The sequence below is a fragment of the Opisthocomus hoazin genome, chromosome 5, assembly GCF_030867145.1.
Source record: "Opisthocomus hoazin isolate bOpiHoa1 chromosome 5, bOpiHoa1.hap1, whole genome shotgun sequence".
Taxonomy (NCBI): domain Eukaryota; kingdom Metazoa; phylum Chordata; class Aves; order Opisthocomiformes; family Opisthocomidae; genus Opisthocomus; species Opisthocomus hoazin.
The window spans coordinates 31,916,075-31,943,199 of record NC_134418.1 but is presented as its reverse complement, the minus strand read 5'-3'; the positions used below and the strand labels follow the sequence as shown (position 1 = coordinate 31,943,199).

The window sequence follows — 27,125 nt, the reverse complement described above, 5'->3', positions numbered from 1 at the left end:
TGGGGATAATACAGGGAGGGATACCGGGAAGGTCTGTGAGTTTGACTGCTTGCTTTAAAATAGGAGTGCCCAAATAATGGTTCCCAGGCAGCACATTGCCTCTGAGATCCTTTGACATTGCGCACAGCTACAAGGAAATTAAAACATTAAAAATGAGGCCAGCAGGGAGAGAAGTGTGTGAAGCTGCTGTGTCATGTTTCTTGTTCAGTATTGTTGCCCACTGGCCGAAGGAGGTGGGGGAACCGCTCTTAAACACTTATGAAGCAAAACAGATGCTGTTCTCCTGTTTCAGCAGATTTAATAGTATGACCTCATTAGTTTTTGACATATGCACTTCAAAATACTTCCAGAGAAAACTGCTGCATGCATAGGAATATTTTCTGTAACAGTTACGCGCGTGGGCGTCCACGCGTAAGGGCCTGAGCCTTGCTTTCCGCTCGCCCCGTCCTGATGCCTGTCTCCTCCCTGCCTCCAGGTACCAGATACACACGGGCCTTCAGCACTCCATTATTCGGCCAACCCAGCCCAACTGCTTACCTCTGGATAACGTCACGCTACCTCAGAAGCTGAAGGAGGTTGGTTATTCAACACACATGGTCGGCAAATGGCACTTGGGGTTTTATCGCAGAGAATGCATGCCCACACAGAGAGGATTTGACACTTTCTTTGGCTCGCTCTTAGGCAGCGGTGACTATTACACTCACTTCAAATGTGACAGCCCTGGGATATGTGGCTATGACCTGTACGAGAATGACAACGCAGCTTGGGATCATGACAACGGCATCTACTCGACGCAGATGTACACACAAAAAGTACAACAAATCTTAGCTTCTCATGACCCCAGGAAACCTATATTTCTGTATATTGCTTACCAAGCTGTTCATTCGCCTCTTCAGGCACCAGGCAAGTATTTTGAACATTATCGATCGATAAATAACATCAACAGGCGAAGATACGCTGCGATGCTAGCTTGTTTGGATGAAGCCATAAACAACGTAACCCTTGCTTTAAAGGAGTATGGTTACTATGAGAACAGCATTCTCATATATTCTTCAGATAATGGTGGGCAGCCAATGGCCGGAGGAAGTAACTGGCCTCTCCGAGGCAGCAAAGGGACCTACTGGGAAGGAGGTATCCGTGCTGTTGGGTTTGTCCATAGCCCCCTCCTGAAAAACAAAGGGTCTGTGTGTAAGGAGCTTGTGCACATCACAGACTGGTTCCCCACTTTGATCACACTGGCAGAAGGGCAGATCGATGAAGATATCCAGCTAGATGGCTATGATATATGGGAAACCATTAGCGAAGGCAGACGTTCTCCACGGGTAGACATCTTACACAACATTGACCCAATTTACACCAAAGCCAAAAATGGGTCCTGGGCAGCTGGCTATGGGATCTGGAACACTGCGATTCAATCCGCCATCAGAGTGAATCATTGGAAACTATTGACGGGAAATCCAGGATATAGCGACTGGGTACCTCCACAGGCCTTCAGTAACGCAGGCCCCAACCGCTGGCACAACGAACGCATTTCTTGGTCAGCTGGCAAAACAGTGTGGCTTTTCAACATAACTGCTGATCCATATGAACGAGTGGACCTCTCTGCAAGGTATCCAGATGTAGTGAAGCAGCTGTTGCGGAGGCTTTCCCAGTTCAATAAGACTGCGGTTCCTGTTCGATACCCACCTAAGGACCCTCGGAGTAACCCGAAGCTGAATGGAGGAGTCTGGGGTCCATGGTTTAAGGAGGACAAAAAGAAAACAAAATCAGATAAAAGTAAAGGTGCAAATAAGCAAAAGAAGAACAAGAAAAAAACAACTCGGAAAAAAGGGCAATCATTACATTGCCGTTCACGTCTTGCTGGTGGATAGACTCTAAGCACACTCTTTTGCCAAGTCTAACTCAGCTTGGCCCAACTTTCTTGAACTTCTGACAGAATATACTAGAATATACTGCACTATGGATGAAAGTTGTCATCTTCTAATGTTTTCTCTGATTTCACCAGCACGAGATATCCCAACACTCTGCCTTGAGTGTACAGAAACGTCCACATGACAAACTTTCTCCTCTGCAGGATGAATGGTGCTCACCCATCACAGCTACATTCCACATAATAATGGCATTAACACCTAATTTCATTAAACTCATTTTTGATGGACAAATGGTGGTTTCTTGCCTAAATTAGTTGGAATATTTGGAGAATATGGAGGTGTTAATGGCAGATGTTCTCAAACTGACAGATGGTTCATAGGAGAAAGGAAAAACAAAACTTGAGAACCTCTGTGGGTCAGAAGGTGTTAGTCAGCAACCTATGACATTTTTTGATACGACACAGCAAAAACATGAAGCCATCGGAGTAACTTTTTAGAGATGCTGGGGAGGGGGGCATGATGGGAGGAAAGCTGCTTTGAATTAGACTTTGTCTGCCTTACATAAATCAGAAATATCTTTAAAATTTCCTAGATGTGCTAAGCTCCCCCCATTTGAAGTAAAACCAGAAGGCTGTTATTCAACACACATGAACAGCTAGCACACGCCATGTATAATTTATTATAAGCATAGACAAAAACATCACCAAAGTGAATGTAATATTTAAACACTTTAAGATAACTATACAGCAATCTGTAAAACACATAATTTATTTTACAGCACAATACTTATTTCTCTTCCATTAAATCTTTAATTACTGGGTGATGCAAGGTACCCCTTTGGGTGCTAGGATTGTCTGAGGTTTTTTTTCCCTTGATTTTTAGTTTTCTTTCCACTCTGTCATTCAGAGTTTTATTTAACAGATCCATATTCTCAGAGTACTGTAAAACAAGAAAATACTGTATACACTGCTAGGATGAGAAAGGAGAATGATTCAGGTGCATCATTTCATTATGTATTTGCCTCCAATTATTTTGAATGTAACAAAGTGATTATTTAATTTAGTAGTCACATGAATATTGTTCAGTTTCTGTACAGAAGCTAGGCCACCTTTATGTTTGGGGGAAAATTCTACTTTAAACCTTTTATTTATGTATCTATTAAAATAGTTTATTTTTATGGCATTCATAAAAGTAGTCTGCCTCTTTTTTGCATCAGAGATAGTAATTCTGTCCTTGTTTATTTTAAATGAACTCAGTAAGCTTTTTTTATTGCTATTATTTTTGGTGCAGGGATGATTTTATGGCATTTCCCTTCTGAAACAGAATTTCTTCTTCCAATATGTATACCGTTTGAGACATAGTTCAAAGTTTGCCCTTTTCCAAGGTGTCTGCATGGATGATTAGTGGATGTACTGACTGCATATTCCTGGTGATCTGTGATAATGGATACAATACATATGCACATATAAGTTTCAAGATGAATTATGTTAAGTAAAATTGATGATTCATTTGTTAAATAGCCATAACATATTTTGGTAAAATTTAAAATAAGCATGCTTTTCAGCTACATCTTACTTGACTCAGATCACATTTATGGAAGTGGATTATGGCTGAAAAATTAAACATTTGTACAATCAGTGCACACTAAAATCTGAATCATGTCCAGTGCTCCAACACCCCCCGACCTTTTTTGAAAAGAATCTAACTGCAAATATGTACTGCCTAAAGCTAGTAAATCACATATTTTCAGCTATAAAGCAGCCAATAACGAAAACCTAGAAACAAGTTAGTCATATTTTATTTACTTTTATAATTAATATACTGGGGAGAAGATAGCAATGGACTTCCTGAATAGTTACTTTTAAATAATAATTATGAAAGGATGATGTGTATCTGCACAAGTGTTTGATATTGTCAGTGTTTTTCATATTGTTTGGTCCTAAAGATGACTAATTAATTCTCTTAGGAATCTGTCTAGCTTTACTTAAGTTTCAGACAATGGGTAATCAGGAACTCAGATGTTCTCTAATTTCTCACTTATTTTTTTAAATGTACCGTTGATGTCCTTAAAAGAAATGAAGATAATGTCTTGAGACATTATAGTCCAAAATGCGATGTATAAAACTCATGTCTGTGAAAAAATACGTATCTTTTTTGTCTTTGAGAAAAAGTGAGACTTTTTCAGTTAGTCCGGATCAGCTATCAGTACACAGGTATATGTTCAGATTGGGCAAATGTAGAAATTATCACCTTTTATGATGTAACTTTTCTAGTTTGGGAAAGACTCAACGTTTCAGTAATAAACATTAGGAGGGAAATGAAGGAAGCAGGAACTGATTTTGAAACATTATACTGTCTAGTTTACAACTTAGCACATAAATCATGATGTTTATGTTGAAATACCCCTGTGTTCCACACGGAGTTCAGCATTAGAAAGAAATGTAATCTTTCTGACTTTCCAAGGTCATTTAAAAAAGGCCAAAATTAGATGTGTAAGCTAAATTATACATAAAGAAGGACTAAGATATTTGAATTTATTTTATTTTGGTGTAATAGAAACAAGGCACTGTAATAAAGTGTTATCCTCATAGAATCAATGATTGCCCTTTTCCATGATAGTTTTATGGTTGCTTTGGCTTTTATTGGACTGAAGCAACCAGAGAGTATTATTCTCTAACATTTTATTCTAAAATTATTTATAACTGTTCTGTCTCAGGCAAAATGGGAGTCCTTGAAAGTAAGCAGTGCAAAACAGAACAGTGGATCTGTTCTTGCATGCCTGTATATTAAATAAATGTGCCACGAGAGTAAGCGTTTGTAGAGTGCACAACGGGATATCTTTTCTAAGGCTGCACTGGCTCTTAGTTAGGTTGATTCCCTTGAAATGGATACTCTGATCTGGTATAGGGCAAAAGCTGGATTTAGAGTGGGTTACAAAATACCCACAATTTGGAAGCCTTCCTGAATCTTTTGCTGAAAAGATGTGAAAATACCGTGTTGCAGTTTTCCTGTCTACTCTCTCATGCAGTACTTTTGTTTTCACTCCAGCAATACAATGGCCTCTAGTTTTTGGTGATAATGTATAGCTCTCAAACTGACTTTGTGTTTACTGAGTTGTAGGTCGTTCATACACTCTCACAGCAGGATTTCACAGGTTATTTATGCCTCGGAATGTGTTATGTGCCCAGTCTCAGGGAACGTATGATAGGTAAACATTGTAAACAGCTCAAAAAAGGCAGCTAGACTTACTGAAACCATAGTCCTATACTCTGAAGGCAAACCAACAGTCCTTCTAATTGCTAGGCAGGCGTAGCGAGGGAGTTGTCACTTTACTCAGGCTGATATATTTGTGCAAAAGCACTCCTGAAAAGCAATTAATATTCAGTGTAAGTGAATAACTGATCTCTCTACCCATATGTTTAGGAGATCTAGAAAAAGACTGGGTGGGCGGAGGAAAGGCAGGGAGGATATACTTACTATTTTTAAGTTGTCTCGAGCCTTCTATTCTCCATATGCTATATGGGTACAAGAAGAAGGCAGGTCTGATAGTAACTATCTGATCTGGTCTTAGTGACATCCACACCTTTGGGAAGACCAGCCTGAGCAGGCAGACAATATTTCTTCCTTTTCCACGTATTGTTGATAGCTGTGATCTTGGATCATCATTTCTACACCGAGGCAACCTGAAGAGTGAGAAGGGTAACTGCAGGGAAAAGAGGAAAAAAGAAAAACTTGAGAAAGACAACAACTCAAAACAAACCAGAATCAAGAAAGCCTTGCCTTGTGATTGGTGCTCCCTGAACATAGTATATCATGCTGAATTGCTTTTTAAAATCTTGTAAGTGTGAAAAATATTTGTGTTGTCCTTTTCAGGCTCTCTCAATTTTATTCTAAAGCTCTTTGACATAATTTTCTAATGGTTAGATCATTTTATCGTGTTAACATTATTATTATTATTGTTGCTGTTGTTGTTGTGTTATTTAGTTTGACATAAAGTTGGAAGACAAAACACTATCCTGGCTACAGATAAAGACCAGTGGAAGGAAGTGCCAAGAATGGTAAGTAAATCAAAAATGTCCATGTTTATATGTGGGTCATGTTGCAAGATGTGAGGAAAAGTCCATGCGGTTATGAAGCTCAGTTGGGAATATGAGTTACCATAACTAATGGAGTCATTAGTGTCTGAAGACATCCAAAAGGTTCCTATATCTGCTGGGACATGAGGCTTTTTGGAAAGTGAATTAGGCCATTAAACCCAGCAACTTTCTCTTTCTCCGTGGAAGTAATGGGTGCTGATTGGATTTCAAGCTGATGAAAGAGCACTCATGTTTCCATCTGTGCTGGATTGTACATAAGGGGTTATCAGAGGTATCATCTAGACAACATTGAAACTTGGGGGGTTGTGATCACACTGCACAGAACAAGCTGCTGCTTCTTTCTCTGTGTTTCATGCTCTGCACATTCAGCAACCAACACTCACACTTTTACACAGCCATCCACATTTTGGAAGTTGCCTTGTATAAAGACCATTAGCTTTCTGCAGCAGAAAAGTGAGACAGCAACAAAAGTTAGAACCTATGAGGTCAGATACTGGGCTGCAGCATTTAGGGAATAAACTAGAAATGGACTTGCTGTTAAAATTTCTTCCAGTTAAAGGAGATTCAGATTTGGTTGATGGTGAAGAAGAAGAGTAGTTTCCACAATGCAATTAGACAAAAGAAATTAGTATGTCTGAGCATTCCTTAAACTGCAGGGAGATACTGCATTCTTCAGTGTAGATGGGGGTGCTGGATCTACCAGCTTCTACTCCAAAGGTGGTTCAGAAAATTTCTGAAGAAAGAAAAAGAAAGGAAGAACATAACATATGGTATGTTTTACAGGATTTTTTTTCAGATACGGAGATCTATGAACAAAGGATTGCACCTTTGGTGACTATTATTGTGCATTATAGGCAAGTCCTGCAAAAAAAAGTGGTAATTTTCAGTATGTAGCATTCACAGACTAACTACAGGTTCCTTTTGTCATCTTGCTTTAAACCCACTGAATATTCATCAGTGATGTTCAGCGAAGCAAGTAAAATCTAGTTTACTTCATGCTGCATATACTATAAATTATACTATCAATGTTAGGTCCGCATTTCCAAAATATAAATGCTAGAATATACAATATACCTGTTGACTACTGACTTCATGAACTGTACTCTCAGGACAGCAGTAACTTTTCTTTTGCTGGTCTCAATTTTCTCATTTCCAAGAACAGGCAGAGAATGCATATCCCAAAGAAAAAAGGAGCATAAGATTTAATTTAGCAGTTAGATAACACAACTTTAGCATTCCATTCCTGTTCATCAGAGTGCTCAATAACGCACTCATTTCATTTCTGTGGAACACACGTCAAGGTCTTAATGGAGTGGAGGGGTGATGTAAAAGGCGGGCCAGTGTGAAAAGAGAAAAATATTCTCTCCCTAAAAAGAGGGAAAAAAAAAAGTTCTTTCCCGCTTGTTTTCACGTCTGCCAAACAAGTTAATAATAATAGATATAAATACAATTATCAGCATGAAAGAAGATCTAATTAAGTGCCTGGTTTTGAATTAATGTTGCAACAAAGGTATATTCCATGATATGGTTAAAAGTTATTCTATAAATTCCATTCATTTCAGTTATAATCAGGGCAACTTTGCTAAAATTTAGCTTGCAACTGAAGTAACAGAACTGATTAATGACTGTTATTGTGAATTTCCGTAACAAGTGCAGAATAGAGTCCTGAAATGTCATACCAGCATAGCCTGAAAAATATATTTTTAAAATTCCTTACAAACATCAGAGTCTCAGTAAAAGTCAAGTATCTAATCACCTAAAATTAGCACAGGCCGTGATGTTTGTTGCCATTCCCTAGATTTGCTTAAAAAGATCACTTTTGAGAGTTACTTGGCAAGGCCATATTTATTCCTCCCTTAAATGCAGCTTTGCTCCTGCTAGTTAAGATTAGCCAGCACAGAACTGCATGCAGGAGAAAGTCAAAGGGGCTCTAAAAGCAAGAACAGTTCTTCGTTATTAGTATATAGGGCGTCGTTTGGAAAAGGACGGCACTAGTATCAGAATCCAGTACATTTGGAGAGATTTGCCAAATTCTAATGCGATAGACTAATTCATTCCTTTTAGATAAGCAAGATATATTTTATTTTTTAAGATGGCTAGAGGAGGAGGGCAAATCTGGCCCTGTGAGAAAATGAAGAGTACCAAGCCGTGACTAGTGTCATACATGGAATGAAGAAACTGCAAGTTGCTTAAAATGAATATTTTGGGTGAGTGAACTGAATGTCATTAAAGAATGTCATTGCAGGGATGCAATAGGAAGGCCAAGGCCCACCTCAAATTGAAACAGGCAAGGGATGTCAAAAACAACAAGGGCTTCTTCAACTACATCAGCAGCAAACAGAAGGCTAGGGACAATGTGGGGCCGCTGCTGAATGAGGTGGGTGTCCTGGTGATGGAGGATGCAGAGAAGGCAGAGCTACTGAATGCCTTCTCTGTTTCAGTCTTCAGTGCCAAGGCAGGCCCTCAGGAATCCCAGGCCCTGGAGGTAAGAAAAGCAGCCTACAGAGAGGATGACTTTCGCTTGGTTGAGAAGGACTGCGTGAGGGATCGTTTAAGCAATCTGGATGCCCACAAATCCATGGGCCCCGATAGAATGCACCCACGAGTGCTGAGGGAGCTGGCGGATGTTGTTGCTGAGCCACTCTCCATCATCTTTGAGAGGTCCTGGAGGACAGGAGAGGTGCCCGAGGACTGGAGAAAGGCCAATGTCACTCCAGTCTTCAAAAAGGGCAAGAAGGAGGACCCAGGGAACTGCAGGCTGGTCAGCCTCACCTCCATCCCGGGAAAGGTGATGGAGCAGCTTATCCTGGGGGTCATCATCAAGCAAGTGGAGGAAAAGAAGGTTATCAGGAGTAGTCAGCATGGATTCACCAAGGGGAAGTAACGCTTGACCAATCTGATAGCTTTCTACGATGGCATGACTGGCTGGGTAGATGAGGGGAGAGCCGTGGATGTTGTCTACCTCGACTTCAGCAAGGCTTTCGACACTGTCTCCCATAACATCCTCCTAGGAAAGCACAGGAAGTGTGGGCTGGATGAGTGGTCAGTGAGGTGGATTGAGAACTGGCTGAATGGCAGAACTCAGAGGGTTGTCATCAGCAGTGCTGAGTCTAGTTGGAGGCTGGTAACAAGTGGTGTCCCCCAGGGGTCAGTACTGGGCCCAGTCTTGTTTAACTTCTTCATCCATGACCTGGATGAAGAGTTAGAGTGTACCCTCAGCAAGTTTGCTGATGACATCAAACTGGGAGGAGTGGTGGATACACCAGAAGGCTGTGCTGCCATTCAGTGTGACCTGGACAGGCTGGTAGGTTGGGCAGAGAGGAACCTGATGAGGTTCAACAAAGGCAAATGCAGGGTCCTGCACATGGGGAGGAACAACCCCATGCACCAGTAGAGGCTTGGGGTGGACCTGCTGCAGAGCAGCTCTGTGGAGAGGGACCTGGGTGTCCTGGTGGACAACAGGTTGACCATGAGCCAGCAGTGTGCCCTGGCTGCCAAGAAGGCCAATGGCATCCTGGGGTGCATTAGGAAGAGTGTGGCCAGTAGGTCGAGGGAGGTTCTCCTTCCCCTCTACACTGCCCTAGTGAGGCCCCATCTGGAGTACTCTGTCCAGTTCTGAGCTCCCCACTTCAAGAAAGATGAGGAGCTACTGGAGAGAGTCCAGCGGAGGGCTACAAGGATGGTGAGGGGACTGTAGCATCTCTCCTATGAGGAAAGGCTGAGGGAGCTGGGCTTGTTCAGCCTGAAGAAGAGAAGGCTGAGAGGGGACCTAATAAATGCTTATAAATATTTTAAGGGTGGGTGTCAGGAGGATGGGGCCAGACTCTTTTCAGTGATGCCCAGTGACAGGACAAGGGGTAATGGGCACAAACTGAAGCATAGGAAGTTCCAGCTGAACATGAGGAAGAACTTCTTCCCTCTGAGGGTGACGGAGCACTGGAACAGGCTGCCCAGGGAGGTTGTGGAGTCTCCTTCTCTGGAGATATTCAAGACCCGCCTGGACAAGGTCCTGTGCAGCCTGCTCTAGGTGACCCTGCTTCAGCAGGGGGGTTGGACTAGATGACCCACAGAGGTCCCTTCCAACCCTGAACATTCTGTGATTCTGTGATTCTGTGAAATACTTTGTCTATCATCATCTGGTTTGCTTCTTAAAAAAACAGCCTTCAAAGCTCTGAATACTGGGAAAACTTTAAGGGCAAGGGTGTAACTAATAATGTCTTACCCTTGGGCACCCCTCTTAAGTCTCTGTCTGACAGCGTACCTTTTTTATAGTGATTGGTTCCAGTTTTATTTGGGGTTTCATTAGCAGATTTCATTACATTTTATCACTCTGGATGGAGTGAACATAGTGTTGATGAAGAGCATATTGGAGCTTTTTGGTTGGTGGTGTTTAGTCTGACCAAATCATGTAGGCTCTCAAGTAATCAATAAGCAATCTCTTGGCAAGACCTATTTCTAATACACTTAAATAATTGATCTCTTATTACTACGTAGCTGTGGAGGATTTGAAAATTACATTTACATCCTCTCCATTCTGTTTGGACAGCAGAGGAAAGTATCTGCAGTTAATAAACGTTAACCTCCACAACGAAGTGTTTGCAGAGATACGGAGGGAGTGCACAGCCCTGGCCTTCAGCCCAGATGACTTCAACAACTCAACCTTTTGTCTTTAAACGTGCTTTCTTTGAGAGTTTTACTACTACTGGATTTTTTTTTCCTTCTCTTTGAAAGGAAAAAGGCTAAATGATTAATTTTGCTTTCGACATCGGATGTGAAAGCCTGCTTGGAACCCCCCCCTGTGCAGAATGGCAGCAGGAGAAGAACAAGAAGTGCCTGGTTTGCATCAGGAGGAACACGCCGTGCTGCTTCCACTTCCACCACTCTCCTCAGCCTCCCACAGCCCCTGCTACCGAGTCATTAACAGGAAAGTCATTAAACTTTTCAGCATGTGAGTATGCCAAGATCCGATACTTATCCCTAGATAATGAGCGAGTTCAGATGAAACTGTGCCCTTTCTGGTTCCTGTCCTTTCTTTCCAATCACTTTCTTACTTCCAGACACTGACTAAACTTCTGGGATGGTTATAATAAAATCGGTGGAAGATTTTCTCTATTAAAGATTCAGCAGGCTGAGATCTCACTGACATCTGTTTCCTTCTTGTCCATGCCAGCAAAGACCAGCATGAGGACTTGTACTAGAAGACAGTCCTTGAAGTCCAGCTAAAATCATGTCTTTCTCATATTAGTCATGATTGTTCCTCTGAGGTATACAGGAAAGCATTTCCTATAACATAATCCTAAATTCAGCTAAATTCATAAACAAACGGTAACTGTTCTCATTGTCCTGTTTGCTTATACAGTAGACTTTTTAAATATACAGTGTCTTGCTAAAGACACAAGCTTGCCAGGTTGCCATTTCCTATCCTTTTCTTTAATTCCTATTTCATTACTCAAGCCTAGTAAATTCTTTTTAACTGTTACTTGAATAAGCCTGAAGAAAAGCATCCAGTTCTGGTTTAAAGCAGAAAAATATGAAGAATCTATTACTTCCCATTGTAAATCTCTTGCAATAGTTAATATCTGAGTTAAAAGTATATATGCCTTCTTTTTAATTTGATTTTTTGTCTGGCTACAGATTCCAGCCTTATGTTATCTTTATCCTCGAGACTAAGAGTCCTTTGGCACCTGGGGTTTTCCTCTTATGATTATACATCTGTATTCCCGTCTTTAACTTTTTTAGAAGCTGAACAGATGGCATCCTTAGAGTCTAATCATTGTATGGCACTTTCTCCAGTTCCTGAAGAGGACCTGAGGCTTTTTTGCACACCTTCTCAAGTTTTTCAGTAGACTATGAGAAACGTGGACATCAAAAGTAAATACAATGTTCCAGTACTAGTTTCACTCAAGCTATATAAGGCTCCTGAGAAGAAAGGACTGGTCCTCTGCCTCTGATGAATGCATGTCCTTTGTGACTCTCAGATTGATTGAAGGTTTCTCACCACTCCAGTCATTCTCCTGGTACACCTTCATTCCTTGTTGCACATATTCTGTGCATCAGTCCATAGCTGGTTTCAGTAAAACATATTTTGTTGAAGAGGCTGAATTTTTATGATTCTATGTTTTTTTCAGGTAATCTGCATCACTTTGCGGTTGCCCTGTCGTCTTTGTTTTTGCACCACTCCAGCAGCCTTTGTGTCACCTGCAAATCTTGTCTGCAGTCATTTTGCATGGGCTGGACCCAGTGCTGCTTCCCATGGAAGCACCTCCTTTAAAAGGTGACTTCTCACTGGAGGCCTGTCAGGTAGCCATTGCCAATGCTATTTGGTGTGTGCTCTACTTGCACTATCAGAGTTATTTTAACCTGAAGATTGCTTGGTTCAAGTACCAAAAAAGTTTGGCATCCAGGAGTCTTAAAAGCCTAAATCTCATATGATGGGAGGAAGGTAGCTGTCATGTTCAAACTCTGCCCTGGGGGTTGCGCTGAGCCTAGAGCATCCCCTGCTGCTTCAGTCTAGGGATGGCATTCCCAGTCAAGGAGCCCAGGCAGGGAATGGCTGTGTAGTTTGTGTTTATTTTTGTTGTTTCGTGTGAGGCAATCTTTTACCCCTAAGGTGGTATTTATTCTTATACAGGGGGGGAAAAAAAAAAAAGTTTGAAACTGTCCTGGAAAAAGGATTTGATGTTTTCTCACAGCAATTCCATTCTTTTTCTCAACTCCTACAGCCATTTTCTAAAAGCCCCCTGTGCAAAACAGAAGATGAAAATTTATAAAATAAAGAGGATAAACAAGCTCTCTAATTTTATATCCCAAAATGTAGTAACAGCAGCCATGCCTATAGTGTCCAATACAGGAAAAATATGGATGTCCTCCTCTAAGGAGTAAATTTTCGAAAGTCACTTTTTCACATTTCATGATTCCAGAGGGTACGCATTGTTTAACTCACACTTATGTAAATCAGATCTATCATATTTATTCAGATATAGCCTTCAGGGTAGCGTGCATAACTGAAATGTTTTAGTGGTTGCATTTTCCCACCAGAACATGTTGAAGATCATGTAGGTGAGTAATCAATGCCATAAAATAGCTACTCCATTTCCATCGCTATGGACAAATCCTCATTCTTATTTTCCTGCTTCTGAGTGCGGCATGTTGGTTTATCACTGCTGAGTGGTGAAATTCACTCCATCTCACCAAAACACTACTGCGATACGCATACCTAGTTATTTCTTCCACTGTTTTCCTTCACTGCGTACACTCTTGGTTTTGAGCAATTTCTGTACGTTTACTAAATCTACCCTCACAGTTTGCAATGCGGGGCATTATTTCTAGCCCTCTTTCACATACAGAAAATAAGACATAGGTTGTTCCAAGGTGACAGAGGAAGTCATTGACAACGGCTGGCAAAGTCCTGATGTCCTGAATTGGAGTCTAATGTATAAACCATAAGGCCATCATCATTCCTCAGACACTTCATCAGGTGTGCTCTGCTGGTGTTTTGTAGCAGCAGTGTTTAAATCAGTGTGCAGTAGGACCATGGTAGCCTCTCGATTGCCTGGTTCAGCTGCTGCATACTGAGTTTGGAGATGGAGAGCAGATCTGGACATCCTCACCATCATCCCAGTGGACTGGGGAGGCAAAGGTCACATTCTAAAATCAGCTACTACCTGTGCCCGCGGTTCAGTGGGGAGGAGCAGGCGTTAGGGGAACACTGGGGCTCACTTTATAATTTGCATGCTAAAATCTTTTGCTGCATCCAACAAGATGAGTAATATTTTCCCTATGACAATATCAAATATATTTGTAGAACTGTCTTCTAATTCCAGAATTTTTTCAGTCTATAATTGCCTAGTGATATTATTTCACCAAAGATCATTAATTTTATTTTTTTCTTCACCAAGGACTTTCTGAAAATATAAACAAAAGTAGAGTTGCACTGCAAGGGCATCAGTACTGCTGGAAACAATTAACAGCTTTAATAATGAAAATAGGGCAGGTCTGAGAGTTTGTAGTTGCTTCTGTTTACAGATCCCAGTGAGATACTTACTGGCTTAAATGGGCATTTTGTGAATTACTAAGGTAGATGTGACAGCAGTAAATCAAAATTGCAATTTATTTATTACAGGGAGGGTAGATAGAAGAAAAAACACTGTAGGTGTGATGTTACCAACATTCTCTTTTGTTCCCAGAGGAAAAGATGTGTCAGTCACTCTCTTCTGCATTGTCTCCTGAGGTAGATTTCCCAAGATACGAAAGCATGTTTCTAGTGCTGTCGTTGAGACTTATTGATCCAATACTGTAACTCTGTTATATTACAGTTCCTTACTTTACCTTAAAGAAACAATGAAAAACTTACTGTTTAGTGTCTATCAGATGTGCTGTATTTGCCCAACACTACTTGCACTGCAACATCTCCGCAATATTTTAGGTATCCACCATTCATTATAATCAATTTAGGTTTCTCCTGATTCATTCACTCCTCAGTCTCTCATTTTTTTCTACAATTTTGTAAGTCTTGTTTGTCTGTCTCTTCACTTGCAATTTTAATTTATTTTCATTAAAAGCAGTAATGCTGTTCATAATTCTGGATCTGCACTGGTCCTGTAAGCATGTTAGTTTTTAAGCAATGCAGATATTTCCTGACCAGTATTATGCAGTAAACAGGTTACCGTGTGCAACTAGATGGAGGATTCAATCAATGCTTTTGTTAGCTAGTTGAAGCATAGGCTTTTGCTAAATTTGCTAAAATCCAGAATGCCTTTGCCTGACCATCTGTTTCAAACAGAAATTAATCTTTGGCTTTAATTATAAAACTTCTATCTATATTATTTTTCTTTTCTTATCTAACCCAATCTGCCCTTTTGGAGATTGCTTGAAATCTCCCTGTATTTTATGAAAGGTGGGTGGGATTAGCAGAGTGGCTGATGGTGTGATTTCATTTTTTTTATTAGCCTTCCTCTTAATGATTTTAAATCTATTTGTGCACTTTGTGCAAGTTGAAGCAAAAAATCTGTGTTACCAAACTGTGTTTACAAATTTGCTACAAGATACCATGTTATGAAGCAGTCTAAGTACAGACATGTTAAACCATATGGAAAATCCACCCCAATCTTGCTAAATTGTTCCAATGTTTAATTGCCCATATCATTAAAAGAGTGCACCCTCTTTCTAATTGTTTTTTCTAATTTCATGGCCTAGCCCTCAGATCATGTTATAATTCTTTATGTGTTCCCCGTGAAAGTGTACGTAGATTGAGACCAACCACCAAAAACTCCTACTTCAGGTGCTGTTCTCCAACAAAGAATTACTCATCTTCAAAAGGATTTGTCATTGAAGTGCTTTGTAGATTTTTTTTTCAAAGAAAGTCAATCTTTTTCTTTTCAATTAAATGAGGGACAGAAAGGAGGAAACAGAGACCACCGGGCTGGGGTGTCAGGCGAGTTCTTACTATTGGTAAGATCCACTCTGGACTCTTTGCTTTCATCTTGTAAGGAGCAGGAAAGGGAGCTCTTCTTCCCCTTGCTCTGGTAGAGTGGCTTCCTTTTCGTTCTTGTTGTCAGCAAGCCATTGTCAGTTTGGTTTCTTCTAGCTGGGTTGGCCAACATGCCCTGCGCATCCAGCACATACTTTTCTCTTCCGCCTACCCACTCTGAATCATAGTACTGTCCTAACTTCCATCTTCTGTGGTGCAGGGCAGCAACTCCTTTTTATGACCAAGAAAGAAAAGAAAAACAAGCTGAGTTATGCTTCTTGGCACATTTTCCAGCTCCACTGGAGAACTTGGCCCTTGCCAGTCAGTAAGAAGAGCTTGAGCAAGCAGAGGAATCTTTTTCCTGCCAAGCTGTCTTCCCAAGCAGAGCCTAACTTGTAGCAACGCAGTGGGGAGATGAGTCAGTGAAAAATGGACTTAGGTAAACACTGTTAACTGATGTTACAGAAATTTCTGCCGTGTCTCCAGAGACAGCTGCATTTATTTCTTCATCCAAGTACCGAGATGAGGAGGTATTTGAACACTCTTTAATTGAAATCCTAGAGTATTTGCTGGTCTTCTCATAACTTTTTCCCCTGCAAATTTCAGTTCCCATCCCTCCTCATCATCAGCTGTTGGTGCATGTCATCACAATGCAGGCCTACACATAGCACTGTTTATGAAAGAGTTTAGCTCATTGTCTTCAAACGATTTCCAATGTAGAATAGGGGGCCAGATTACCTTTTTATATTCTTGAAGTTGTTTTCTCTCCAGAATGACCAGAGTAGCTTTTATCAAAATGTACTTTATTCAAATGGTTTCATAACATTCTTAAATTAAAAGCAGTATTTTTTTTAAAAATGAAGATTAAAAGAAATTAAAATTAGAATTATTTCTTGTTTCATGTAGCTAGCTTTCATTCTATGGAAGTTCAGCCAGACAAGGCACACAAAGGATATTTCCATTAAATAAAGACTTTTAATTTTTAAGAGAGAAATTTCTCATGGTCAATTAGACTGTACTTGTTAGGCTCATTCTAAATGTATGTTTTGTATCAGTGTAATTTGTTGATGTGATTTTGCACCAATGTAATTAAACCAATACAACATCTCCGTGATCCCTTATACAGTCGTGTAAAGATGTTTTATAGTTACATTGCAATAGTTTTTTTCCCCATTCCTCAGACAATATAGATAGATATACCTATATGGGCTTCTTCTGGGGACACAGATATTCTTTTTGCCCTCATAGGGCAAAATGCATTACTTTAAATTATGGTTGGTAGCAGGCAGAGACTCCTTTCTGCACTCTTTGAAAGTCGTTGACCATCACAACACTTCTTTATTACCTCCGAATTGTGTCAATCTGCCTGCCTTGTAATTTCACACGGGGATTTGTGCACTAATTCTTTCTATGCAGACCACCCAGACCTTGGATACCGTGTCCCAAATTCTGTCGTCTTAGCACTCACTGTCACTGTTAAACCAGCCCGTGTTTTTATTCCTGTATGATTTCTCTCTACTAAGTGCTTGTACAGAAAGTGTATGTACACTAAATGTTTCATACAGCTTTTAAAGGACTCCTGAAAGGTTTAGCTGTTACGTTAGAGAATGACAGAGGCAAGTATCTTGACACTCCTTCCTTCCCAGAATGCGAGGCAAATATCTTGACACTCCTTCCTTCCCCCCATTTCTGTACTATATTCAGTGAGTGAAATGATTCACTATGATTCATTCTCATTCCCTCCCAAGCTGTGTTCCTCCCTGAAAAGTACAATATTTCTTTTCATATTCTCCATGAATACTGTGGCTGTGACTTCTTTCTCCTGTATTTCTCATAGAGAAGTTTAGCAGCAGGTCCTGTAATGAACAGGCATCCAAGGAGCATGAGAGAAAAGCTGGTATTCTATCTGGAACCAACTCTCTGCACCTCTTGGAGAATAATTTATCAGCTCTTGGTGAAAGGAAACACGATCTGAGAATTGTTCAGCTGGACCTTAAAGTTTCTGGGCCATGAAATGCAGAATAATAGGATTAGAGAAGCAGGAGGTGGAAGATACTTACGGAGTTCTCTTCATTTCCCTGCCAATAAAGGCTATAGCTTTACACACTCAGCCTCTGAAAAACAATACATCGGCAACTGCACAGATACAATTGGTTTGTGTAAAGCAGGAAAGATGTTGACACTTCATCCAGTTCTTCGTCTGTGTTTGAATGAAGACCTCCAAACAACAAAAGCGTTCATCTGGATTTTTACAGCACTAGATGAATGTTTAAAGCATGTATTCTCAAACAATGTCTCTGTGTATATTGAATACAATGAAAGATATTTAGGCAATAAAAGATAAGCCAAGAGACTTGGAAGCAAGCATTATCATATGATGTTACCAAAGTTACTGTCACAGCAAGACAAGTAGTTGTATTAAGCAACCTCACCCTGGAATTTGAGGACCTTTGCTTTTCCATTCATAAATTCTACTAATTCAATGGCTTCTGAGTGTTTATCGCTAGCATTAGGCCCTCTCTAATGCATACAGTCCTTCGGAAATGAAGCTTTGAATATTTGTTTCAGGTTCCAGCTGCTCTGCTTTGGGATGTGAGAAGTGTGCTCAGACTCATTAAATCTGCAGGGCTTGGAAGCTGTCCTCGTGGTTACGCCACAGACAATATTGCATGTGAGACCCAAGCACTGTAACTCTTTGGCACGAAACACGGGGGAGTTCAGCAGCAGTTCCAGAGCTGACTCTAACACGTCTCCTTGTTTTTCAGCTGCTGACGAAAAGGTACCTTTTTAAAAAAAAGTCAGAAGTTAAACAGATGTCCTTGGAGAAGCTGAAGATGGAAATATATTTCTCATGTGAGCTTATTGCACGCATGCAGAATGGGGGCCGCTTTGGGACGTTTCAGAAGAGACCATCAACCTTTCCTCCAGGTCGCGGGGAGCAGAGCTGCCTCGCTGCTTTCTTGAGTTTTGTGGGTAAAACGCGATATGGTGCTTGATGTTGAATTCTTAAGCACAAAGAGGATAAAGTCCTACAGGACTAAATTTCCCGAGGCTAAGAAGGGACAGTACTTTTAAAAACATGGATAAGCCAGCTATGCTACCATGCCACTTCAGTTGCTTCCAACTATAAGCAGAGATCCAGAGGCTGTTTCAAATCCATGAACTGCTTATGGACTTTTTGCCTGAGAGGTCAAGTTGCAGTTGCCAGTAAATAGCAGATAAAGTAGAAGCAACTTCCATGCCACTGTTGATGGATGGCAGGGAAATCAGAAGGGAATATTAAGTAGGAAATTATTAGCTGCTGAAGGGAGGGGAAAAAGAAGGACTCTTTTCCTTTAAGTTTGCTCATTTCTTGAACTTAACACCGCTAACCTGAAATACTCTATTTCTTTTTAACTCTGCTTCTCATTTGCTTTTGCATTGCTTTCATCTAGAGTGTTACATTCCAAGTCACTGTGAAAAAGCTGCCTTAGGAATATTCTTGGCAATACTGCAAGCAGAAAGTACAGGAAACCTCACAAGAGAGTTTGTTCCAGCAGCGCTGCCATCCACGTTTCACAGCTGCAGGGACATTCAAAGCAAATCTAAACACCGTCTTTTCCCTCCTATAGAACCTTGCTGAGGTGGAAGTACCTGGGACCAGAAAAGTTTAATTATGTTATGCCACAATCACGACCCACTGAAATAAAGGGAAAAAAAATTAATCCATGAGAAAAGTTTCACAAACCTCAAAGGGGGCAAGATGGTATAACCCAGTTACTGCATGACAGGCTGGCTTTGGTAACTGATTGTGGGTTAACTTTCTGAAAGTGTATTTACATAAAGAAAGAGAGTGTACACAGTTATTGGGGAGTTAACCTTTCCAGTACTGTTACAGGTGCCTAATTTAGCTGCTAAGCTTTACTGCACACATAGATTAGCTTTGTCAGTAAATGCAATGAAGTCTGTTACTGGTACAAGATCTTAAATATCATCTTAACCTCTACACCCCATCTAAAAATTCTGTGAGATAAAAGGAGTCCTGACCACCCCATTTTGACCCGGGGATTATTACAAAATCACAGAATGGTAGGGATTGGAAGGGACCTCTGTGGGTCATCTAGTCCAACCCTCCTACCAAAGCAGGGTCTCCTACAGTAGGCTGTAGAGGACCTCTACAGAATTTTCCTCTAGAGAAGACATAATGGAGGAGACATAAGGCTGTATTGTGAAGACCTGACTCCCTCTTGAAGAGGCCAAGGGGATAAATGTGATTCAGAACTTTATTAGCTGATTTCACCCTATATTTAAGTGCCATCTTTCTTGAGTGACTCAGAAACTCAGCTTTGGCTTGTACATATTGTGCTACAGTTTTCAAAGCTCCTCAGGATGCCCCTAAAGGAAAGGTAATATTGCCAAAGATGTACTGAGAGGTATACTGGCGTAATTGCTCTTCTGTTTGGTTTTAATTTCAGTTTTGCTTCAAGTTCGCAGTATAGCTAACACTTTTTATGTTCATTACTTTTAGAATTATTTTGCTTATAGGTAGTAAATGTGTTGTTATTGGTATTATTAGATTTTCTCAATTCTCAATTGGAATTGGCAGATCTCTTTTTCTAATCCTGGCAACTGTAATAACCACATAAGCCTCAGCTTGCTATTTAACCCACTTGTGTTCATTTAGGGAAAATCATCAGAGAGGTCTCCTACAGTTTAAAAAAATATCTGCACAGCGGTGTGAATGTGTATAGGTGTAAAGACTAAGACATATCAGGAAATAATTTATCAGCAATTTTATCAGTAATTTTTATGCAGAAGTCTGACTTATTTTCTAATATATAACATTGCAATAATACAGATTTCACTAGGCAGATTAAATGCTGAGTAAAACTGTGAAAATGCAAAGATTTGGCTCAATAAATTAGAATGCTCTACTACTAGCCAGAAAAATGCAGTAAGTGGTCAAATTCTAGGCTGGTGACTTTATTGTAAGTAAAGTGTAATCTGTAAGTAAGAATGACTGTGGACTGGGACAGGGTTCAGGAATTAAAAGCTGGCCTCAGCATTAAGAATAAATCACGTGTAGAAACAAAATTTTGGTACAGTTCTGTTCCAACTTTTGAGGATATAGCACTGACTCCAAAAAGCCTGTCTTTATTTTGTGATGCCTCAGCTCCAGTTCAATTCAGAGAAGTTAACTAATAGCATTTAATTATAGCTACAACAAAGACTTATGTCAAACAGTGTAACTAAGTCAAAGTGGAATAAAAGTCAACTAATATGCTTCTGAGACAATATCTCCAAATAGATTAAACGTAAGAAAATACCTAAATGTATTCTGGAGGTATTACAGGAATAGGAGATACTATTTTCTTGCAACAAATGACTTTCAAACAGAAAATAGTAATCATGTAGAAAGGGAAAGCATTAACAAATACTTCATTGCACTAAATAACCCTCTTTAAAAATTATCCTGATTGTCATGACCTTCTTTTTTTCTCACTTAGCTGATCTGCATGTTATGAGTTACTAGTTGAATTGGGTGTAAAAACAAAAACAAAAAAACCCCAAGTATTTCAGAATGACTTGAGTAAAAACAGATGACAGTTAGAAGATAGCTATGCTAGAACAACAGTACTCATTATTAAGGAAATAATATATAGCAAGCTATATAGAGCACTGGGGAAAACATTGGGAAGAGGGAGTATACATTTTTTCCAGTTATATTATCTTCCAAAAAAACAGTCACACACACATACTATGTTTGCAGTAAAATTGATACATGGAAAAAAAAGGTCCTGTAAAAATAGCAGCATTGGACTGCACAAACTGAAGCATAGGAAGTTCCAGCTGAACATGAGGAAGAACTTCTTCCCTCTGAGGGTGACAGAGCACTGGAACAGGCTGCCCAGGGAGGTTGTGGAGTCTCCTTCTCTGGAGATATTCAAGACCCGCCTGGACAAGGTCCTGTGCAGCCTGCTGTAGGTGACCCTGCTTCGGCAGGGGGGTTGGACTAGATGACCCACAGAGGTCCCTTCCAACCCTGAACATTCTGTGATTCTGTGATTCAAAGAAAATTGTTTCTTGTACACTGCACACACACACACACAAATCACCAACAATCAACTTCTGTTATTAATAATAGCTTTCCTTACACTTTTTTAATAAATATGAAATCTTTGAATTATGCCATATTGGTCAAAATGTTACAAAAAGAAAAGAATATTCTATGTAGTTATATTTTATATAACTGCACTGATATGGCAAGGGAAACAATAAAGCTATGTGTTAGGGTAAAAAAGTAAACATGCAATGTCTTTATGCCCTTCTCTTTATTCATTTAACTTCAAAACCAAATTCTATTCTTTTTCCCGTAGTATCTGTGCCCGGCGCTTCAAGACAAGATGCAAGAACTTACCTATAGCTTTCCATGCTGACTCTTGCTGTAGTTTGCAATAGTTATGTATTGGCCTAAATCACTGACTATGGCTTTTAATATGATAAAAACTCAAAAATCTTGATGTCTTTATAAATGTATATTCCCTCCCTGTGAGTTCTGCTAAGCTGTTGGATTTGGTGACTGCTGGTAGCATTGAGTTCCACAGCTTAGTTACTATGGAGAGGTATTTTTGTGTCAGTCCTGGTTTTCACACCTTTAATTTAATTGAATATCATCTTGTTCCTGGGCGGTGGGGTGCAGAGACAGAAGCTTCTGAGTCACCTTCTTTATTTGATTTACTTTAAGATGTGCATCTTGTGAATTGCTCTTCAGAAAGCAGAGCCTCCGTCTTTTCTGTCCTTGATCTATCAGAGGTTTTATAGCCCCTTAATCACTTTTGTTCTCTGAATCCTTCTGTTCCTGCAGCACACTTCATGACACGAGGTAGCAAGTGCTGTAGAGGCTATCTGCAGAGGGCTGTGTTGTTGCTTCATATAAAGGAATCCCAACTTTTGTCGTATTCATTCGCTTGTTTCTCATGCATCCTACCATCTTGCCAACGCTTTTTTCGCAGCTGCACATTTTTCAGAGACTTTAGTGAAGTTTATTGACAAGTATCAGTGAAGTATGAAAAATGGTTAACCCATTAGAAAGAGATATAATTTACTAAATGTATTCAAGATAAAAGAGACTTAATAACCTTTTTTGCTTCCAGAGAAGTTATAACATCGCAAAGAGGAAATGTACACTTCTATGTTTGGTAAGGTTTTACTTTTTTTTCATTTTCTTTTGTTTTTCTTGTATGTAAAAAAAAAAAAATCATCCATGCAGAAAATGAACAGTAATGGTGTAACTACTGAAAACTCTTAATCATACAACTGGCAGTGGAAGGAGAGAGCTATGTATATGTAGAGGGTACCCTCAGGACTTTTACATGTATCTAGATTATTTACTTTTGTTTTAAGAAACTGCTTGAGTGTCATTTTAGGTCAGTTTACATTGATAGAAGTGTCCTACTTGATCTGTATGCATGTTCTCATATTAATGATTGTACAAAATTGTACAGAGGTGAAAAAGATCCCTGACAATTTCCTTATAATTCTAGGGAAGGTTTGTTATATACCATTTCTATTGCTGTGACTTTGACGTAAGTAGGGAGATGCTGGTGAGACAAGTGTCAGATCTGAGCAAACCGCATCTCCCGTTAATAATGTTGGTCGCTAACTGTAACTGCGCATTTCAGGGCTAAACCAAAGGCTTGGCAAATGCGGGAGCAAGGAGAATCGGGGTACAAAGTGAAAGCAGCACCTTAATGCAGTGAAAGCTCCAGGCAGCAAGGCAGAATTTGGTTTTACGAAGTGCGATGGTCAAGGGAACGAGTTGTAATAGGCAAAAGTTACCAAGTATTCGTATCCACCACATATGGTAAACATATTCAATATTGTTTTCATATGTTGCATCTAATCAAGTGTTTTTTCCTTGGAATGTATGGGAGTTGTAAGTTGGTAGTGGCAATGTTTTTCAAGAGTCACTTATTCTTAGTAGGAGAAGTGTTTGGAAAAAGTTGGCCTATCCAGTTGAAATGCTGAGAAGTTTCTAGGCAGGTGAGATGTGGAGGCACTCACAAGATTGTAAACTCTGATTCTTCATTACTAAAATGTTATGAGACTTCTCTGTAATAGGTACACCGTGGTCAAAATGCAGTTTTACATCTTTGAAAGGTTACATTCTGCTTTCCTACAGCAATACCTTTGCACTACGCAAGAGCAGGCTCTTCCTGCCGGCTTAGAAAGCCATTTTACCTACTGCAAACATGAAAACCCTTTGAAACAAACAGAGCTACAAATGCGTTCTGCAGACATTGGATTAGGTACAAAATGCTGCAGTTTGACACGGTTACCCATACACTCGCACAAAGACCGCACCTTTTCAGTTTTGCTAAGAAACTCTTATCTACAAAAACTTCCAAAATCTCCATTATTGCTCAGAAAGTATCAGTATGGACTAGTAAACTAGTATTTTTTCCTAACTTGGCTGGAATCACCATAATGACTCTCAGCATGCAATAATATTTTCCCCTCGGAGTTTGGAGAGTAAGAGTTAAGAGAGCTCAAATCCTTTATTATTCTGGGCAGCTGTAAAGGAAAGTATTTTGCATTTGGTAGAGAGAAATTACTGGAGCATGTATTTCAAATTGAAAGTGTTCACAAAACCAAAGTGATCTAAATTGAAACTATCATAGTTGTTCACAAGCTTTAATATTTCCTTGAATTTGATCAAGGAGGGGTGGAAATTATTGCTTAAAAAAAAAAGGTGTATGATTATTGTACATTTTATTTCTAGAAAGTGAATCAAACCCTTGTTTAATTCATGTAGTGATCCAAATATTGCAACTGCAACATTTTGTATGAAATTTCAGTGGAATGGTTATTGAGTTTATGTAAACTGTCAAGGGTTATTTGGCTTTCTGGTGTTCATACTATTGATAGCTGAGCTGTTGAATTCTAAAGCTAAAGAGAACTTCTGCATGTAGTGATAGAGACAATATTAAAAAATATTTATAGTCAAGAATATGCAAAAGCAGAAGAAGTGAAAGATATTACGTAATATAAAGAATGTCAGAATATACAAGTGGTGGCTTAAACCCCCATTTTTTGCTTTGATTGCTACATTTAAATCAAGTATGTATCTAAATACTGCTTTTACTGAGGCTTAAGCGTATGAGTATCTTCACTCACATTAGTGGCTGAGAATGCTGTTTAGAACCACAGTACGAATGTGGTGCATTCAGCATTTGCAAAAACGTAATGCTTTTCCTTCCAGCCCTGCATGGTCCTGGAGATGTACTTATTCCATTTCTTCCACAGCTTAAGTTTTCTTTTGACTCCTGTAATAGGAAACATGGCAATGATGTTTATCTCCTGAACAAGACACAGCAAATGGTAAGAGCAAACATCCATTCTGTCAGGTCGTGGCTGTGAAAATACTATCCTACCTGAGATACCAGTAATTTATGTTTTCTGATTCTGTGTTAAATGTATCCTTTTCCCAGGCAGAGTCGGCTGCATTCTTTCCACCAGAGGCTGACAAGGTGATTTGCGTTTCTTGTGCTTTTACTTTATCTCCTCTACAAACAAGCAGCAAATTTCAGCAGCTGGTGTGGCTGTTACAGCCCTTCCATTATTTACATTAAAAGGAAAGGAGAGAAGGAAGAGGAGGGTAGCTGGGGAAAAAATAAAAGAGAAAACAAATTTGAAGCTGTAGGGAAAATAATTATACTTTCTGAGTACAGCAATTCATATGTATCATAAATGGGGTCAAATAAAAACACATGTAAAGAACCATACCAAATACAATGTACACCTATTGTTCTGTAATATTATGGCTTAATCTCTTTGGCTTTTTCTGGGAAGTACCCCATATGCCATGATTATTACTAGTGACAGCTGTCATTTGTTGGTAGTTCCTCCCAAGTTGCTGAAGGTGATCAAATAAACAAGCCTGCTCTCCTGCTATTACCAGTTCTTACTTGTTCAGTTGCACGTTTTCCTTTATGTCAGAACTCTCTTCTCTGACCAGAACGCTCAAATATTAAATTAGGACATTCAGACAGGATTTGTAAAATCTTTATAGACAATGAAGTATTCACTCATTGATATATTATGTTTCTGCTTTAAAATACAGGCGTTCATGAAGTGTAAACATTTCCTCTCTTAAATATCATCATTATTTTCACCAAGAAGCCTTTGTCACTTTGCTGTAGAAAATCCCTGTGTCAGACAGAGAATGGCTATAGACCATTTACCTTTATCTACATACTCTGCCTACAGTAGAGGGAAAATAATAACGCCTAATATTTTTTTCATGACACATCATCAATCTGTCATTTTGAAAAAATGAGAAGAAGTTGAATTAATTATTCTCTTATTGATTCCCCTTTGCCAGATTCATCAGACTATCCTATCCCTGCATAAAAACCCCCAAATACCGGTCTGGATAAAACTTGGCAGAAAACTGCACTGCCTCCACCAAATGACTCATTTGTATTTCATTGTTTTGAGAGGTTTCCTCTGTAAATATTTAATAGATGATGTATATATCTAGATGAATATCAAAGCAGAAAACTTAAAAAACCTTGGCTGCAAGCTTTCATGGTTCCTGATAAGATAAACTTTTTTAATCAGAAAGGAATTAACAGCTCACTCCTAGCACAAGCTGATCAGATTTTTACAAATCATGAGTAATTGCATAAATACTAACATCTGTCCAAATACTTGCCATTAACAAGAAGCATGAATTAGTAAATGCTTGCAAACAAGACTGTAGCAGTGGTTCACCTGTGTTCTTGAAAATGAGTCTTTTTATTCACATCAGCAGTATGAGGCACAAGTTCTATTACTTGAATCAAAATTGTATGTGTATCTCGTGATGTAGAATAGAGAAAGTGTCCATATATTTCTTCCACGCTTCTAATACTTGACAGCAAAAACCTTAGCTGATTATTTGTTGGCACTTTCTTTACATTTCAGTTGGTTCAGAGAGACCAGTGTGCTTCAAGCTTATCATTTACACAGAGGATGAAGACGGCTACAAAATAAGCACGGTCATAGCAGCTCACAAAGTAGTGACCCAGGAAGACCCTCCTGTGCAACTGATACAAAATCTAACAGTTAGACTTGTAAGCATCAGGGAAGGATGCAGGGGCCATCAAAGTTATTTGTACTTGAGTGTAAACTGTTGAAAAGCTAAATCTCTTCTTGGACGGATTTGTGCAAGTGCAGTATTCTTCAGGGACCCATGCAAATCTGCATTGCAATAGCCTGTTTCCTGAGGTTTCCTTAGGGATCATAGAGAATTTATAGGAAGGCTGTATTTTTTTTGTAGTTACACTGCCTTTACCAGCTGCACAAAATTCTCTCTTGCATGACTACATTCCATAGAAGCAATTACAGAAAACTCTGTGATTCTTATTTTAATTTCCTTTAGTAGTTCTGTTGAGACAACTTTTCTTTAACAAGTAACCAGAGCATGCACGTGCAGTGACAGAGAACGCTATGAATGAGCCTGCACGTTCATCCTTCTTTACACTGAAGATATTTGGAAAATGCTATGATGTTTCTATGCATGCTGTATGCTACTCAATTGCAATAATGTATGTAATTTTATGAGAAATATTGAAAAGAGCATAGAAAGATTTACTTGTTGTGCATGTGTTGGGTGGAAGGCACAGAGAAATACTGGAAACCTTCAGAGTAAACACGCTTTGAGGG

The 27,125-nt window shown here is 39.5% G+C and overlaps 1 protein-coding gene across 1 annotated transcript in view; it reads left to right on the top strand.

Annotated features, from left to right (window-relative positions):
• Nucleotides 1-3,012, top strand: part of ARSJ (arylsulfatase family member J) — a 33,615-nt gene extending 30,603 nt beyond the window's left edge. The window contains exon 2 of the mRNA XM_075422093.1: nt 476-3,012. Within this exon, the coding sequence (XP_075278208.1) occupies nt 476-1,871 (1,396 nt within the window). The 3' untranslated portion in view covers nt 1,872-3,012. The remainder of the gene's footprint in view (nt 1-475) is intronic.
• The last annotated feature ends 24,113 nt before the right edge of the window (nt 3,013-27,125 follow it).